This window comes from Pleurodeles waltl, chromosome 4_1, assembly GCF_031143425.1.
Source record: "Pleurodeles waltl isolate 20211129_DDA chromosome 4_1, aPleWal1.hap1.20221129, whole genome shotgun sequence".
Taxonomy (NCBI): domain Eukaryota; kingdom Metazoa; phylum Chordata; class Amphibia; order Caudata; family Salamandridae; genus Pleurodeles; species Pleurodeles waltl.
This window is the reverse complement of record NC_090442.1, coordinates 762,582,005-762,601,461: the sequence shown is the minus strand read 5'-3', so window position 1 is coordinate 762,601,461 and position 19,457 is coordinate 762,582,005. Positions and strand designations below refer to the sequence as shown.

General features: G+C 40.9%; 1 protein-coding gene across 1 annotated transcript in view; it reads left to right on the top strand.

Annotated features, from left to right (window-relative positions):
- Window positions 1-19,216, top strand: part of RBM28 (RNA binding motif protein 28) — a 75,462-nt gene extending 56,246 nt beyond the window's left edge. The window contains exons 11-19 of the mRNA XM_069229378.1: window positions 98-171; window positions 1,306-1,441; window positions 2,820-2,884; window positions 5,679-5,837; window positions 8,874-9,023; window positions 11,943-12,017; window positions 15,781-16,220; window positions 17,281-17,374; window positions 18,289-19,216. Of these exons, the coding sequence (XP_069085479.1) occupies window positions 98-171; window positions 1,306-1,441; window positions 2,820-2,884; window positions 5,679-5,837; window positions 8,874-9,023; window positions 11,943-12,017; window positions 15,781-16,220; window positions 17,281-17,374; window positions 18,289-18,429 (1,334 nt within the window). The 3' untranslated portion in view covers window positions 18,430-19,216. The remainder of the gene's footprint in view (window positions 1-97; window positions 172-1,305; window positions 1,442-2,819; window positions 2,885-5,678; window positions 5,838-8,873; window positions 9,024-11,942; window positions 12,018-15,780; window positions 16,221-17,280; window positions 17,375-18,288) is intronic.
- The last annotated feature ends 241 nt before the right edge of the window (window positions 19,217-19,457 follow it).

Sequence of the window (19,457 nt, the reverse complement as noted above, 5' to 3'; positions counted from 1 at the left end):
ACATTGCTTGGAACGCCTGTTGCCAGACTTAAGAGCCTCTTTGGCCCTGCTGTGAATTAGAATTGGAGACCTCAGCTGGATATCTTCTCTCTTTCAGGTTGCGCCTTTGCCCAGTTTGTGGATAAAGAATCTGCTCAGAAATGCATGGAGGCAGCACGTGATGAATCACTGGTAAAGTACAGAGATACTGAAACAATTTTTGCCAATCTTTCTTGATGTGCAAGAGGATATGCAGCTTCCTTTCATGTTAGCCCGTTACTGCCTGATTTGATCTAAAGATATCTCTTAAAGTGCTCTTCTATTTCTTGTTTTGCCCTTGTTCAAGCAAGGATCGTGTTGGGCACCCTAGTTATAATCTGTATGATAAACTTGTAGTTGCTGATCAGTATAATGTACAACAGTTTTGCGCTTGTCCATTTGAGCTTTGCCTCTTGGCCTTCTCTTTTAATTGACTGGCATTTCTGCTTCCGATGTTTGCTTTTAAAGCACTGCTTTTTTTCGTGTGGATTAAGCACTCCATGAGAGTGTATATTTTCCAGCTGTGTACTTCTTTCCCCCTGCACTTTGTCAGTGTGTTCCTCCCCATTGATTCATCACGCCATCTACGTTGCTTCTCCCACATCACCCTTCTTCTCTCTCCCATTTGTTGTTTCCTGTCCACTTCAGCCCTTCCTGTTGCTTTCTCCCAACCCCTTGTTGCTTCCACTTTGGCCCTGCCGTCGCTGCTTTCGCTTCCCATGTTGCAGCGTTGTCCCCCAGCTCGCTCCCTTTGCCCGCTTTAAACAAAACAAAAAAGCCAAAGAATCTTTCCTGCACATTTTCTCTTTTTTAGTTACTGATCCAACTCCATTCATTTATTGAAAAGATTATAAAAAACACCAGTGTAATTTTGTAGACGCACACATGGGTGGTGTGCATGCCTACAAAAGGACACACTGCATCAGAGACTACTCAGCATCGCATGGCTAAAAAACATTGACTGCACCAATATGTCCAAAAGGCATAATGGTGCACTCTGTTTATGAAATGTGAATGTTTCTTTCATATGCTACAGCAGTGAATTATTAGGCTTGTGGGCTCTATCTCATATGGTGGATGAGGATGGCTGCTTTTGGGCAATGTGATATTTGAGTACCTGGAAGGTGGTGCTACCCATGATGGACATCTCTGCCCATTGTTGTGGACCCCCAGAGGAATGTTAGTTGTTTACTTTTCCTACTATGAGACACTCTTGGCTCTTTGAGACTGTTGTTCTGAAGGGTGCTCCATTTAGGACATGACATTTTCAACCCATCTTCATTCCAGGGAGGAGGGTTGAAGCTCGATGGACGGAAGCTCACGATCGATTTGGCGGTCACTCGTGAAGAAGCTAAGAAACTGCAAGACAAGAAGGCCAAAAAGTCAACTGGGACAAGGAACTTGTACCTGGCTAGAGAAGGAAGTAAGCGACTTGTTATATGGTGAAAGGATATAATAACAGTGTCAGAGTGAGCCTTTGTGAACTTACTAAACTTCAGCACGCTCGCTCGGTAGCAAACTGGGTTCTAGAAACTCATCTGCCTCATCAAAATGCTCAGTGACACTTCGTTAAAATGTATTAGTTATTTTGTGTCTGTCTTTTGCTGGGCTAGTGCCTGTTCATGGTGTTGAACATGTTTTGTTTCTTCTGCCATCTTACTTCATACAGTCAGGATATTTCTCCAGCAAGTCGATGAGTTTGAGCACCTGCATTTCGGTGGAAAGAGAAGGGTTAGCACTGTCAGGGAGCTTCCAAACCGTCTGCTTGGCTTCTGCTCAGCTGTCCTTTTTCTCACCTGGAGGGATTAGATGCTCTAATGTTTAACTTGTGGTCCGAATGTGAAATATTTTGAAAAGCTTGAACGTGAATCCAAAAGGATATCTATTAAACAGTGTGACCAACAACTCAGTTAATATTTTAAAATGTCACTGTTTGTTTTTCAACACATTGTATCTTTATCACAGAATTACCTGATCTAGTAAAAAAAAAAAACCCTGTTAACGATTTTGCCCCTGACAACACTGCTGTAAAGGGCGAATTGCCCCTTACAGCACTGCTCCATTCACCCTCCCTTTAATACAGACTTGAAACCTACAAAATACTTACAGGAGGATTCATATAATCCCACTCAAAAATGCAGCAAAAAGCATTAAACCCTCGGGACCTACTTTCACTCTGCAGCATGTTGATGAGACTGCTCGTCTCCGTGTCCGCAGTTGTTGCTTATCTTCCTCATTATCCATCCAGTTCGTTTACTCTGTCTCTTTTTCAATACTTTTTCATGAAATAGACTTTCAATAAATAAGTTGATAAATTTGATGGGATTAATCCAGTAAATACAAACAGCTTTTTGTACAATTTGAGCAGAAGTCAAATAGTCAACATGGTAAGGGGAGGCGGGTTCAGACAGTCCTAGTCTTGATCATTTTATCTTATGTGACTCTCGCATAATTCGCTCGTAAATCACGGTCTTCCCTAAAAAGTTTTAACCAGTTAAATTAAAGTTTAACTGGATTTACCTTTTAAACGTCTTTTACTACGCACTATTTTGCTGCTGTCCTCCCTTGGATGTATGGTGAAGACCACTGTGTTTGATGAAGAAGTGCAGCATGAGCAGTGAATAGATGTGTTGGTGTTTTTGAGAGAAAGCTTTGTACCCGATTGCGATGAGCAGTATAGTACAGTTGGATTCTTCTCTCTTAGTGTTCATAAGATCCATTTTGGCAGTTTTTGGCATACGTAAATCTAGTGTTGAATGTTAGCTTTGTAACCTTTTTCGCTCTCTTTTTCTTACCTGCAGTGATTCGTGCTGGGACAAAAGCTGCAGAAGGACTGAGTGCTGCTGACCTTGACAAAAGAGCACGAGTAAGTGTAGAGCTCACACTACACTGCGGTGTTGGACTATATTCACTATTGTAGATCTAGGGACCAGGCATTTGGTTTAAAAATGGTGCAATGAGTTGAGGTTGAAGAACACAGTTTTTCATGATTTTGTTTATTTTTCTGTAATGCTGATGTGCTTAAAACGCATTGGTACACTTTACAAGTAACAATGGAAGCTTACCAGAGTGGTACAGTCGGGTTTATTGGATTGACAGGAATACAATAACAGATTTAAATAATGGATTGTAGGAACAAAGACAGTGGTATACATGCAAGGCTAGCTGAGAAGTTGGAGTAGGTGCACTTCCGGAAGACAAGAAGGTCTGGTTGTGACCTGAGCAGAAACAGGATGGTGTTACACAGCTAGTTGTGGGTCTAGTGATGTATTGTTTTATGGCTGAAGATCGGTTCAGATTTGGGGCTTCAGTTGAAGTGTATTTTCTTCGAATTCTCCTCTGTCCTCCTGAAGAAGGCAGTACTGATTCATGTTAAGAGTGGTTCAAAGGCACAGAACTGTATAAGTTTGACAACAGATTTTAAACTTTGGTGTGCTCATGATTGGAAGTTAATGTTCTTTAACACTAAAATATGTGGTTGAATTTAATCTTTGTACCTATTAGTAAGTGAATTGACAGACTGCCTTAAGCGTGGTGCACTATGTTTAAAGCACACCGGCTAAAATTGTGGTGCCAAAGGCCATTTAAGAAATGGCAAGTACATGAGCTGCCACTTTCAGCTGATTGGGTGTTAAAAGGTGTTTATTTTATACATTTTTTTAAGTGAGAAGAGGAAGATGTGGATTGAGCAATGTTCATGATGTTTGGAATTAAAGTGTTAACAATGGTGAATTAGAAATATTTCACAAATAAGTAGAGAGATGGGTAGTAATAATATTTGAGTTCATTCAGAAGAACAGTGTCAAGTTTGGTTTGACAAGGAGTATAAATTAAGTTTTTTTTTTATGGGGATTGTCTGACATCCACTGCTCCGTTTCGTTAACAAGCATTTGAGAGTGAAGATATTGTTGATGTACAAGGTCTTTAAATACAACTGTGTTTTAATAAACATATTGATGTATTGTGGCACCAAAGCCCATCACTGTTTTGCAATGAGTTTGTGATAGAGATGCAATAATGTTGGTGCTAGTTAAGAGTTCGGAGGGGGATCTGCATTTTTATTTTTTCAATAGATGAAGTCTGGTTCCTGATCATAACCATTTGCCTTCTTTGGGAAAAATCTATAAGGAACCAACTGAGAAACTGGTTGCGTAACCCCATTCTACATGCTAACAATTATAGAAGCATGTGTTACTCAACATCGTCAAATGTTATGGAAAGCTCTATAAATATAAGTAATCAGGAATCACTCTTGACTGTTGTGATAAATATCATCAAGCAACTTCAAGGTTAGCTGCCTGTGCTGAATTAAGATCTGAATCCTAACTAGTAATGTGTAAGGAGATGATCAGGTTTCTTTCTATGGCTCCTTACTGATGGCCCACTCCTCCTGTGAACCAGCCAAAATTGCATGCTGGTATCATCTTCACTAGGCACCTTATGATTTATTTGATCCACACATCTATAAACCCTGAACCTTGGAAAATAAAAATCTCACTTTACTGAGTTTTGACTGGGGCCTACACGCTACTGAACATTTTTCTGCGTAAGTCTTGAAAAATGAAACTCAAAGGAAATTCCTTTGTCCTAGAATGTCACTGCAGGATGTTGTCTGGGCCAACTGTGTGGAACTGTGCTGAACAGATGCCTAGCTTTATCAGTTTACAGATGAAATTCAAAACAGAATATTAGGTCTGCAAAATGTGAAGTTGCAAATTCCCATTATTTATACAAACATCTCAGCAGATGTCCCACTCACAAACGCTGACCCTTTCCTGCCATCTATTTTTATAAAGATCTTTTGTCAGGACAGCACATTTACATCACACGACAGTCTTATGCGAAGCCCACAGCACAAAATCTCTAGGAAATATAATCCTTAGTTCAAGAAAACCTACTTCTTCTCAGTGCTTTCTGCTAAAGATGTGTATAACCTTTGTATGATGCCCAGCTAAAAGAACTACCACATTATGGACAGGAAAAAGGATTTTCCTGTTAGAAAAACCCTCACCCACCAGGGTTACCCCTTGGTGGCATGCTTCATTATTGTGTTTCTTCCTGTTCCGCTACAGAATGGGCGTGCTACAACCAACGGGATACGTGGGAGCACAGATGTAGTCTTGTCAATGTGAATCACAGGAGGGATAAGAGTGGTAGCGTCTTGGGTGAATTAAAAATTCCTGTCTCCTTGTAATTCCAATGATTTAATAGATCTCTTGGAGGCGGAATGATTAACAAGGGGCTGCAGAAGTGGGGGATGTAATGTTCCTGAACTCTTGAGGGTTTTTCTAACAGGAAAATCCTTTTTCCTCTTCATACTGTGGTAGTTCTTTTAGCAGGGCCTCATTTGTAATGTTATATAGGCTATAAGGAGGAGGACAGACCCAGCCCCTCAACCTCCTTCTCCCTCTTTGTTTTTGTGATTCATACAACCACCATGTTCCCTCACTACATTTGGAATCCCAGTACCACACCTACATATTAGAGCATTCAAAATACTCCATACTACTACTCTGAAGTATGCTTGAAAATTTCTAACCATATAATGAATAAAACATGGGAGAACTTTCTTCCTTTGTGTGATTGTCTTTTTGCCTCTGCTCTTCTACTTGTGCTAGGAACTTTTCACAAGACTTCTCCTTTTTTTTTTACTCCTTCAGTTTGAAGATCTGAAGCGTCAAAAGCTAAAGGATCAGAACATCTTTGTCTCCAAAACGAGGCTGTGCGTGCACAACATTCCCAAGTCGGTGGATGATAAACGCTTAAGGGCACTGTTTTTGAAAGCGGCTGGTGGTGGGAAAAATGTGCGGCTTAAGGAGGTAGGATGCATGTGCTAAGTTTATCTTGTGGTTTGGTTGATCAAAAGTGTTAATTCTGTTTTGTTACCTGTCTCATTTTCCACACTCATTTTTGTGGATATGTTAAGTCAAAGCACTACAATCCAAGTTTATATCTGGGATCTAAGCTGCAAGGTACAGAGCTGTTAGTGTTGTCTTCATAAAATTGGGTTTGAAGTCAAACTTAATACACTATTTTTTTTACAGTGCTCCCTTTCAAGCAGCAATTATGCAGGAGCCCTACCTGAAGTGCTGTGATAACAATGGTGAAACCAGTGACATTACAGCAGTAAAGATCTTGAGGGTCACTTTGAGTTTAGAGACTTAGTACTCAGAATATTACTGTATACAGCGCAAGCCTCACATCAGACTCACACTTACACTGTCAGCAGATTCTCATCAAGAGGCACCGCAGAACTCCTGCATTGTAGGCTAAATTTACGTAACTGGAAAGATGTGAAAACAAATCTATCTGGATGAACTGTACATCGGGCACACATTAATAAACAGCTGCATTTTTCTCCTAAATAACTGAATGAAATCCAAAGTTCCCGAAGCAAATCAATGACTCACCGTAATTACTGTCTGTGGTTGATTAGTGATCTTCAGTTCTGTATCATCTGTCCTCTGATAGTTATAAACATAGTATGTAAACGCCATGTGCAATATTCTAGAACACATTTCAATAGGTGGCATTCTTATTTAAAAAAAATCCCCTTGAAAACAAAACATGTCTTTTGAAGGCAATATTTTCAGTTTGAAAAAAAAAATGAATTAGACCTAAAATTTAGCTCTATTTGAATAAAAACGCCCTGTTAGTTTTTCTCCAAAAAAGAGATGAATAGTGCAATAGACATCACCTGATTATACAAATATATTGACACATTAAGTTGGGTGTTTTTAAAAAAAAATGCACAGACTTGTTTCTCAAGCCATTCTTTTTCTTTCTTCGCTTCATGTAGCAAGGATTCTTGAAACAACTGAACTTGTTTTAGTTGGAGTTTCCGTTTTAGTCAGATTAGCTTTTGTGGTGATATGTTTAGTTTCACCTGATGCCTAAGGCTACCTTGTTTCAAATTCACGTTTTTGAGGTAGTGCATTTATTTCATTCACTTTGACCTTAGCCATATCTCGTAGTGGTGGGACTCTGTTACCACAGCCAGTAGCACTTCCTCGGCTGCAGGCATGGCATTGGAAAGACGTCTTATGTTCCCTAAAAGGAACGGTCTCGGAAGGAGTGTTGTCCTAGACAAATCTCTTAATTCACGCAAACAGCTTTCTAGTTCAGTGTGGAGGTGATTTCATAGGACACCACTGACCAACATTTGACCTGCACTGTCTTGGACTTTGGAATGTACTCCTCTCCGTTCCTTTAATCCTTCTTGTTGACAATGTCTTTACCTGATAGTATAGTTAACCTTTCATGGTGCCACAAATAGAGGTGTTAGGAAGCTGAAAATAAATTTGTATTCTGCAGGTCCTGATATCGATGGCCTTAAGCCTTTAGAGATAAGCCCAGTGGCAAAGCCTCTATAACCTGAGATGCAACGATGGAGGGTTTTCTTCCTCCAGGAGAGGAACAAAGTAGAGTCAAGACAAAAAAATTGAAATGCTGTGCCTTGGCCTGTATTTTGAGTGATTATTCACTGCTTGACTCGCCAATTGCCTGTACTGTCAGCCAGGGATTTCACATTACTTAATTTCCTGCCCAGACAAAGAGAGCAGGTATATTAATTTTTCTTCATAAAAGGATATGCTAGCCAGCAGCTACAAACTCCAAAAAACCAGTTCCAGCACTGCTTCTCCAACACTAACATGTACTCTGGAACTCAATCATGCTATTTGCAGATATCCTAACTAGGGACCCTAGAGATGATTGTTGTGAAATGCTGAAGAAATTTCACAGAGGGCTTAGCTTTACTGTACACAGCATCCATTGCTATAGTGGAGTCTTGAGGTGTTCTTTTTTTTGTTAATAACTGAATGCTGAATGAAAAAGTCAAAGCTAGCCTTTGTGTGAGAGTCTTGCATCCTTATGAAGATATCCAAAAGATGGTTTCAGATATAGTACAGAGTTGTTGAAACCTCAAATTCTGGAGTTTGTTTCCCAGCTTTTCAACCAGGAAGTTGGAAACTACTTCTGTGTCAGCCGTCACAGGCCGTGCATACATTAATCAAGAAGATAGACCTTGAGGGAGTTCCTAAGGACAAAATAAACTGAGCACTACACACCCACTACTGCTTGGTAGAAAGAACCACAAACGGAATTCAGAATGCTGCAGCTAAATTACAGTACTTTATTCCTCGTGGGTCACATGACACTCATGCCTGCTTACTAATTTTCAAGATGCAGTGGCAAATTTGTTTTAACATTTACCACCCTCCATTATTGATACTCTTACTGTGTAGTCCTGCAATTTACTTTAAACTGTGCCTCATGCATTTGTGTGTGCATGGCTGCAGTATTAGCAGCCTTTGTGATTCTAATTTAATCTTTGCAGGTTTTGTTTAAGGCGTTTCGATTCATAATTATAAAGTTGGGTCCTCTAAAAGCCAATTCCAAACCAATAAAATGGGTGGAAATTGAATAATACACACATAAAAATATAAAACCTAAAACACCCCATGGGTCCTTTTATTTGTGCATTTAGGCAGTTACTGAGATTTGTAAGGCCAATGTGAGCAATCATCTTGATGAAGGAACACTGGAAGATTTAGTGTTCTGGAACTTGTGGCTGGTAGAACTCTGTGAAGAACACTGAATGCAATACCTACCCAAGCCATTGATTTCCCTTCTGTGGGATTTTTACTTATAGTAATGTCTTAGCACCACAGCTCCTAGGTTGGTGAGGTACATCATTTGTCCGGGATCAAATAGGGACACTCTGGTAGTCATGACACTGTGTATGCTGTTCTTAGCTCAGGCACTTTTGACAAGTTCTGGGTGAGTCCTCATACTTGTCTTAGTGCAGCTAGCATGGTTCATAATCTTGCTACTGTATCTTTCATTTCTTGCAGTGTCGGGTGATGCGTGACCTTAAAGGTGTTGCTGGGAATTCCAAAGGGCAGTCCTTGGGCTACGCATTTGTGGAGTTCCAGGACCATGAGCATGCCCTGGCAGCTCTTCGACATGTCAATAACAATCCAGAGCTGTTTGGACCACAGAAGGTGAGGCATGTGGTATATGCATATAGATGTTGGGTAAGTGAAGGCCTTCTTACGATTTGGGTGTTGGAAGGTGGACGACTAGCAGGTGCAGGGAGGTACCTACAGCTAGTAATAAAGCTGCACTCACACATAAGTTCTCAGTAACTTAATCCTTGCTCAAGTCTTGGTAGCTTGGCTCCCGAGCAGTCAAGCTTAACTTAGGAGGCAGGTTTGTAAAGCACTTTATATTTACAAAACAGTAAATAAAGACAAAACACACAATAAAAATCCAACACCAATTTAGAAAAATAGAAAATATTTTTATCTTTCAAATCACACCAAAACAACAAGAATCCAATGTTTGGAACCGCAGATTTGAATTTTTAAAGATTAAATAAAAAAATGTGCTTCCTAGTGCTTAAAAGCAAAAGGCGCCAAAAGAAGCCGCTTCATCACGTCTGACCGGGTCAATGTTTGAGGCAGACTGTGATGGAGCCCAAGTCAGATACAGTGAGGAGTAGGCCTTGGTCAAAATGTTTCCTTTAGACTTAAAGCCTGATTTAGATATTGGTGGAGGGGTTATTCCTTCCCAATAGTGAAGGATATCCCGTCTGCCGACATTGAAATCCCATTGGCTATAATGGGATTTAGACTTGGGCGGATGGGATAGCTGGTCCTTTGTGATGGAGTAACCCCATCCCCCCCTCTGCCAATACCTAAAGCATGCCTTTTAGTCTTTTTTTTTTTTTTTTGGAGCTTGTTCTCTTGTTTCAAGCGGGTCTCCTAGTCAGGGCGGCTTGTGGTTTGACGAGGACGATGGCAGCTGGACTCGATGCCTTGCTTAGCTTCTGGAAGTCTTGTTGATGGCTAGAAGCTCCGGAGCTTCAGCAGGGCGAACCTGAAATTCATGTCTGGTTGCGGTTCCACGTCGCTGTCCTGGCTCTAAACGACAGGCCAGTCACCTTATGGAGCTTTAATCCAAAAATGCTCCAAACATCTCGATCCTCCTCCAGAAGGTCCTTCTGGGATCTTAAAGTGTTGGACTACAATTCCCACAGTGCCTGGTCAAATCCTTAAAAGTCTACTGGACGCTGGTCAGCTGGACTCTTATTGAAGGATGTGAAGCAAGGGACTCTTGGTAGCTCCTTTGTACCTATTGCTTACAGGGAGTCCACTCCTGAAGTGTTAGAAGTGAGGCAAAGCCCCTTTTGTGGTGAAGCCCAGGGTGTGCAGCAGGTGCAGTCCTTCAGAGTGCTGTCCTTCCTGATGCAGACCAGGAGTTCAGCAGGGCAGTCCTTCTTATGATTTCTTCCTGCAAGGACCTGAGTTGCTGGGCAGCTCTTCCACTTTTATCCAGGTTTCTGGATTGACGTGCAGGGGTCACCCATGTTCTATGGGGTGCAGGGTACCACCTTCTGTAATGACCACTTCCTTCACAGTGTGGCATATTTCAATCTCAGAAAGCATTGTTTCTCAAAAATTCAAGATGTAGAAAATCATTCCTTGAGGTTCAGGTCTGGCTAAGCCCACCCACAGGTGTGGCTAACTTTTCCCTACACTCCCCTTCCAGCTCCTCTCCTAATCTAATTACAGGGGATCGCATCTGGCTGGAGGTGTTGGTAATGGGGAAGGTCTGGTTTCTATCCCAAGTGTCTTTCTCTACTTTGAAGACTAGTTTGACCACCTAGGCCCCCTTCTTGCCCTGGCATCTGCCGCTGCAGTTCTCCTCCCACCAGATGGTTCCTTCGCCTCAGCCCAGGCCAGTTCACACCTTATTAAGGTAGCTTTCCCCAGGCTGTTAAAGGCAGACCAATCAGGAAAGAGTTCTACAGAGCTCATTTTAGTTAACTTTAGGAAAGAGTTTTAAAACTCTTTCCCTGCATTAGTTATAATAAATCTAATTTTGGCAAGTAGTTGGATTTATTCTAACTATTAATTTAATTCATTGAATGATCCTTGTAGCTCACTCCTATCAAAATATAGATTTTATTAATTTTCACTCCTATCAAAAGATATTCTTTATTAGTTTTAAATAAAGCCTTGGTATGTAAGCCTATGGAGACAATGCACTCCAATAGAGAAACAAAACAGCAGTTTTTCCCCTCACCAGGGCTTATAAAACAAATATTATAATGCCACTGCCTATAATTATACAGCACCCTACCCTTGGAGCACTTATGGTAGATTTATGGGTGACTTATATATTAAAATAAGGTTGTTTAAGACTTTTGAAGTACTTTTAATTCCAAAGTCGAATTTGCTCATAGTTTTATTTTAAAAGCAGCCTGCAAGGCAGGGCTGTTTTTTAAAATGACAGCAGGCATCACAGCAGTGCACACTTCAGTGCATTAAATTTACTGGTCCTCTAAACCCACATGCCCTACCAATTACTAGGGACTTACAGGTAGGTTGTCAGTACCAGTTGTAATTATACCTAATTACCATATACCTTTTCACACAGAGCACTGGACCTGGTTAGAAGAGCACAATCAGAAAACACCAGTATCAGTCAAAAATGGGGCAAAAAGTGATGGGTCATCTGCAAAAAGCCTAGTTTTCTCACATTGGGTTTATGTTGGTTTTAAATTTTGCTATAATTTTCCGAATTATTGTCAATTTTGAAATAGTCTGACTAGTATCACTCTTTGCAAATAACATTGCTTGCCTACTACTATATAGTACTTCTGTTATCCGGTCGTCCAGTAGAGCAAAGATTCTGCTTAGATTTGTTTCTCATTTGTTATGTTTATGTACCCTGGTTCTTGCTGGCAGAACACCTCACTCAGTGCGGTTTTATGTGCATTCTGCCATTTCATTTACACTGTGGGAAAAGGTAAATATTTTTTACTATCTAACATGCCTGTGCAAGGCTCTCTTTGTTCGTGACTTCTATGAGTTGACAATTAACTGCTGTCTTTTCTTGTTTTGTTTTTACTGCAGCGGCCCATAGTGGAGTTTTCCCTGGAAGATCTGCGAAAATTGAAGATCAAAGAGATGAGAACCCAACGCAGCCTGGTATGGTCGTTTTCTGGATGTCCAAGGTTTTTCTTTCCTTCCAAGTTTTTAATGGGGAATTGTTACGCTGAAGTCCTTCCTATGCACTTGTTTCCAATGTACCTTTTAATTGACCTGTTCATGCAGGTGTGGGTGCTTTTTTCACTCCTTTCGCCTTGTTTCCGAGTTCCTATGTTTTGCTGCATTCTTCTCTCATTTCCGTGACCATGTATCATTTTGATGGGAAATGAAAGTGTCTTGACCGTTTACTCAACACGAGGGCATGGAAAGCAAGAAGCATTCTTTCTTTGTCCCTCAATGGTTTCTGCACATCTCAAGCTTCCAAAGTCTTCTGACTGAATGTGAAGGCTTGTCTCGGAGGCTCCTTTGCAACCTAAGCTGTACCAAGGCCTTGTCTTTCCCTTTGGGTAAAATGTTTTTTTTTTAAACTGTTTCTGTGCAGCCCTGTTGTGGCTTGAGGTACTGTTCCCCTGTGTGAAGTACTGCAGACTGAGTGGATGTTTGCTCTCTATGTCTAACCATCACAATGTCACTGATTCACCTGAGGCATTGATCCCTGTGCATTTTTCCCATTTAAGGTAGTGAGGTGCTGCTTTATGAAAGATCTGTATAAGTAATGAAGGGCCCAATGCCAGCCTTAGAAAGAGCTTCCCATCAAACTAACTGTTAGGCTGTCCCCTTCCCAGTAAATGATGACTTTGACGCAAGAGAAATCAAAACTACTTTTGGAGCAAAGAGGGGTTTTGATATTTTAAGTGAAAATACAAGGTACCGGGGCATTGGGTCTGCTAAGCTCCAGGTATCGCCCTCAGAAGAATTCATTGTAAGAGGCCGAAGGGGTTCATTCCCTTTCTATGTTATCCTTGTGCCAGCTCTTCAGGTTAATTTCCTCTAGGTAAGTTTGCTCTAGTGAGGTCCTAATGTTACTTTGGTACTGGTTTTTCCGAAGGTAGAATCCTTGAAACCTGTCTCTCCCTTGGACTCCCAAAATTCGAAAGACGTAAGGATTCCTAAGTTATAAATATCTGGTATACAGAACGATCCCAGAAAGCTTAGGGCGTATTTCTTTGAGACACTGAACTTTTAAGAGTTCCGCCATGTTTTACTTTCTAAGCATCGTATTAAGCCAGCTTTTTTCTCTCTGTCTTGTGTAGGTAGGTGAATTCTAGCTCCATATATTCTTTCATGTTTTTGGGAGATGTTAGAGGTGCTCTTTTGAACTTATTTCAAGGTTTGACACTACATTTGTTTGTTCTTGTTTATCACTTAGTCTTTTTGTTCTGCCGTTATTTCAGAACCCTTCGCTTAGGGGGTTGGAAATCGTGGTGCTTCACTTGTTTCTTGGTTAGTGCTTCTCAGCCTTTGTCTGCTGTTTGACCACTCACTATATATCAGTGCTGTGATTGTGTGTTGGTGACCAAGTGGGTTCTCCAAGAAATGGAGCCCTGGGTCCTGGAATTACCTGTTACTGCTACATTGCCTGAAGGCAGATAGACTAACACAGTGGCTAAGTCCTCTGTTGCGAGGCTTCAGTGTTGATAGAAGATTTCTTCTCTAGAGGAAGGTTGGGGCTACCTCGAATTAACGATGAATGCATGGCCCACATTTATGAATGCTAATCCTAAACACCTGCTGAGTGACTCAATAAAGTAGGTATATTCTCTTGCTCTTGTCTCATCTCAAAAATCCTTTCAATAAGATTCATTTCTGAGACTGCATCCTTGATGTCATGGGTGTTGAATCTAGAATGCAAGAGTCCATTTGCTAGCCAACAGTGGCCAATCTGGTACAGGGTCATTGAACGTCAGACCTCTATAGAGGGGATGGTTGAGGGTCATTGTCGCCTGATTTCCAAGATTCTTTATGAAATTGTTTCTTTTGTCCAATGTCGTGTTAGAATGTGATTTGCTGCATGAAAAAAAAACTTGTTACTCTAAGACCTTTGCCTTTGAGGGCTGTCATAACCAAGCATTAAAAATTATCCTATTGTATTTAGAAAATATCAATTAAGAGACCCTTTCCTGCCAGGCCTACCATTGGGCTTGCATCAGGGCTAATACTCTGTCTCTCAATCGCTCTGAATAGGATGAGTGGGCATGCACATGTTGAGGTGTCAAAGATTGTTAACAGTGCGGATGCTGTAGCTAGACGTCATAAACTGTTTCAGGAAGAATCCACAAATTATGAGTTACCCAAACTAGGAGATATGCCAGTTGTGATTTTGATTGGCCTCTGTGGATGCATCCTATTATTTTTGTGCAGGGGATGCCATGGATAGCGTCCTCTGGTCTTCATCTAGAGATGGCACAGCTAAGACTTGATGGGCCTCTGCTTTGCCTTTTATGTTAGTGACTATGTCACGGTTTAAATTTGCCTTCTAAAAAGATAAAGGTTTGTCTTCATGTTCAAAGGCCTTTTTGAGTGACATGAATAAGACACTTTAGTTGAGGATTAGACAGCAGACATACTTGTGAACAGTTTTCCTAATTTGAAACATGAAGATGCTCTTAACATTGGAATGTTAACACAAGTATTTAAAACGTCAAGAAATAGATGCTGCATCTGTCTCCTGCTCTTCTTCTTCTTTTTTTATTTTATTTTTTTTAATAAAAATAAAACCTGCTGTGGCACAGTTTTCAGTTCTTTCAAAAGGTGGCATAGGATAACAAGTTCATCCTTGAGAGCTGGTCTGTAGGGATTCACAAAGATGCAATTTTATGCAATTTTCCTGATGATTTATAGCAAACATTGCAACTGTGTGAAGTATGTGTGAAAATTGTGACTTACTCAACCGTTTGTCGCAAAAGATAAACTTGTGTAGAACAGAATCTTCATACATTTTCCATCTTGCCTGGATTTGATTAAATGAAATTTATCTTGCAGTGCGAATGGTGAAAACCGGGAACTTTTTGAATTATGTAATATCTCACATGTCCTACTTCCGTGTGCTGTGCATAATACGAGCAACCAATTTTAGTATTTACTTTCTTTAGTATTTGCTTCTGCAACACTGGCTGCTTTTGAGGGGCCATGCATTTTTCACATTGCAGAAAGCACATTACAGAAACCTTACGTTGTTCAGCATGAGTGGGAGCATCACTGTTCCTTGCAGTGAAAGCAGGCGCATTGATAGATTGCCTGTACTCAGGAGGAGGGCTAAGAACCAAAGCTGAATGGCATGTATGTACCTTGTGTCATTATCTATATTCGGAGACATATGGCCAAACTAATGTACCTGTACATGCGTGGTAGAACATGCAACAGAAGTCAAGATAAACCAGTACCTGCAAACTCTTGTGCCTAGACTCTGAGTAGCACTTCCTCCATCCATGTATGTTGGAACTGCTCTGGACAACTCTTCCCCTCTCCAAAGTTAATGCCTCACCTTTCCCTTTTGGCTATTCTAACCGATGAGCAAGATGCTATTTTATAGCTCCTTTCCTAAATCATTCTAGACAATGAAGAATACATTGCTGGAATCCTTGTTTTGAAACTTTAGGCTAACAATTGCGAGGATTGATTCTCACTCCAAGTTGGGAATGTGTTTTCCTGAATGTGGTGCTGGGAAGAACAGAGCCTAAATTGGTATATCAGATCATTGAGGAGGTGCTTTTAGCTTGCACCAAAATCATGGCATTTGCTCCATCAAACTAAGCAATTTGGGAAGTCCTTGTAACTTAGTAATATTTAAATGTGTCCAGGTGTCACAGGGTTTCTTCCACAATTACAGTTGCATGTTGTTCATGTTATTATTTTGTTGCAGGAAAAGCTGAAGCAGAAGCAACTAGCTAAAAAGAGTGAAAAAGAATCAGGCGTCCCCATGAAAGCAAGCAAGCTAAATGTTGACGGTGCCAAAGGTGGTGTAAAGAGACTGGTCAGTGGTTCAAAACAAAAGGAGGGAGGTCCAACGGGTCAAACAAGTGGTCCACTAGGACAAAAAGGAATTCCAAAAACGCAGGTGCAGTCTGCAAATGATTCGGTGGGACCAGTGAAGACCCAGACTCTCCCACAAAAAGTGGGAAAGGGGAAGGACCAGGTGGAACTGCCTAAAACCCAGGCACCTACACCTATTACTGGAGCATTGCAGCACAGGGCATGGTCAGGATTCCAGACAAAAGAGGAGGTGGAGCATGAGGAGATGGCAGATGGGAAGAAACGGCGGAAGGTTCAAGTTCTTCCTTCTCACAGGGGGCCTAAAATCAGGTATGTGGACTAGAGATAAATCTGTATTTTGTACCATGTCAGCTTGATGCCTTGAAAACAAGTGGTTAGACCAGTATATCTGGTCCGCTGGACTGTCAGCATATTCAGTTACTTTAATGTTTTCCACAGCTGTCCAATCCAGCCATTCCATGGAGGGCCGATGAATGGTCCCAGAAGAGTTTGTGTGTACTTCAAGTAGCGCCTTATAGAGGATTGTTTTCATAGCACTCTAGAGGTTGTGCGGTTTGGGTGGATCTCGTTTGGGCTGTAGAGACATTCTAGACTTGGGGCCCCTATACTTTTAAGATTTTAGCTACATGTTTGTTGCACTTAAAGGACCACCCTTGTTAACGCCAGGCTGGAGAGGTGTCAGAAATGTATTGTGGATCCAATTTCCACCTATTATCGGCCAGTGCCTCTGTGTATCATTTGTGGCAGTTAAACTAATTCCAGTCATTATTATTTGTTCCACCCACTTTTAACATGACTGTGCAGTGTGTTTTGATAAAAGAGCTATATAATTAAAAAGTAAAAAATTAGCCAGTTTCATTATTACCATTAGACTGCTCTCTTTCGTCTGTCTTCACTTTTTGAGGCAATGTAAGGAGGACAAGTATGGCTCGGCAAAGTGTTGATCACTGGGAGCACATCTGTTTAAGACAGTCTGGCAGCTTGGGGTCCATTTGCCTTTACTTCTTTGATCCACCAGGGCTTCTGTTCCTACTGGGACTTCGAGAAGCGGTACCTGACTTATGATTTTTACATTGAGTGATGCATCCTACCTCCCGCTAACATACATGTCTTCACCTTCTGCTTACTTAGAGCCGGGTATTATAAGACGTCGTAACTGTTGTTGCTATGAACCCGACATTGATGCTTTCCACTGTCACTGTTTGCATGAAGAAATATTAGCCAGGTAGATAATTCTGAAACCTCTTCCTTTAAAGCATAAAAAATAGAGCATCTCGTACAAATGGTGAGCTTTGTGAGAAAAGGAATTCAGAGCAGTTGTTTTGTATATCAAGCTGGGGTCCACAACTGTTTACAATTTTCTGTCCAGGAAACGGGACCAGGGAAAGATCCAGCCACCTCCACCGAAAAAACTGAAGCCACAACACAGCCAGAGAAGGGTGGAGAAGACGCCCATTAAACAGGTAAGTTACACTTTTTGCTTGTGAAGAGGGGTGCTTAAAGCGCATAGTGGGAGCCATCGCTCTCCGCTTTTGTTTACTGCATATTACCTGGCACACAAGGTCATAGAATCCAGGTACACTTGTAAAGTGTCATGTATTTGACAGGCTAGAGTTGTTTTTTTCAGGGCTCTCAAGATACATGGATAATTTTTGTTTGCTGGCCTAACAAATTTCTGTTGCCTAATGGCCAAACCTCAATAGCAGCGTGATTTGTCTTCTGTGATATTTATATAAGGTTATCGTTTCACAGTTAGATTTTTTATGATGGCTACATCCTGTCTGGCACGTGGAGTCTACACTGTCCTCTACTATGAATTGAGGCATAGACCATAAATGCATTCACTTATTTAACAAAGGTATTTATACAGCTTTGACCTTTCTGGTTTCCATCTTGTCTGTCATAATCATGTGCAGTACCACCCGCTGGATGAAGTGGCATCCCAACTTACTCGTCTATCTAGTTCCTCTTTAGTCTTTTTCCTTAGAAGTGATGCATCTACAGTTAGCTGTAAAGGATTCCCTACTAAACTATTGGCTCTGGAGATGCTAATTCATAAAAGGGTGAAAATGCTTTGCTTGCTGGCATTTTTGGAGGGGCAGGGTGAAGGGGTATGGTTGGTTGGTGTTTTAGATTGGCATCCATAGGCCTCATTCTAAAGATTCCAGCGTCATTAAAACCCTCATAAACAAATTGTTGAAAGAAACGATTTTACAATCAATTTACATTTTAAAAAGGTATAACTAACGTGTAAACTAATATTGATTAAATGAGCATTCCTCTAAAAAATAAAGAACAAAATAATAAAGGGTTCAGGGTTAAAAAATGGTTAGGAGAAGGGTCCGGAATATGCATAAATGTTTTGTTTCTCTTACAGGCATCTGCAAAGAAGAAGAAACCAACCCTGAATAAGGCAGAGACACGATTCAACCAGTTGGTGGAGCAGTATAAGAAGAAAATATTGGGTAACCCTAAGGCTGCCCCAATGGGCGCAAGAAGCAAGTGGTTTGACGATTGAAGGCATCTGGACAGGTCTTGAGAGCGTCTGTTCCTACTGCAGACTGAGCCCTATCTGGGGTGAGACCGTGAAGACAAACTTCGAGGACTGTTAGCTCTCAGTTGTGTATGGTCTTTCACCCAAGAGCGACTACATTTAGTAAACTCTAACGTTCTATCTTCATGGGCTTTGTTTGGAAATGCTCAGACCATCTCCGATAAATTTACTGCTTATGTGAGACAGTAAACCAACTTCCAGTTTAATCTGGCGTGGCACAGACTAGAGAGAGGGAGATTGATAAGGTGTTCGTATATGTATGGAGACCAGGCGAGGTATTAACTTCCAGGGTACTGGTGTGTAAATAGCAAATCCTGCAAAATCGAGGAAGCGTCATTCCTTCTTTCTACCATCATGCGAAACGGTGACCCCGGCATGCAACACCTTATTAATATGTTAATCACTTACATCTCGCCACAGATGTTCAGCCTTTTCTGGAAGCCTTTTTGGATCCCTTATTGCCATTTGTATTGGAGGTCCTCTTCTGCTGCACTTTTTACTTCTACTCCCATGTCTGAAAGTCTATCTTCCCAGTGCCATTTTGGCATCTCCTTATGACAGTAGCCCTTTCTGTTTAGGATCCAACTCCTCCTCACTTGCCTTTTCGCTCACCTTCCCACTTGAACTGTACAGTTTGTTTTAAAGAATACATTTTACTTCCTATGTTTTTGAAGAAACAATTAATCTTGCTGTTTAACAAATATAAATATTTTGTAAATGAAAATTATGAAATAAAGCAAGATCATATTTATATATTTTTGTTTTTACTGATTGACATGGCTCATCTTTGGTCAACTGAATACTGCACTACCTTTTACCATTCTGAAAATAACTTGAGAAAGCTCTGGCATGTTGTACAGTTCCTCTTTGGGGTTGAATTGAGGGTTTCTCCTCTTTGGAATGCAGATAAGGTTTCTCGATTCCACAAATAAACAAATATCTAGTCTGTAGTTAGGGCAGAGTATTAGCCTCCCTACTCAGTAGGTGCATTG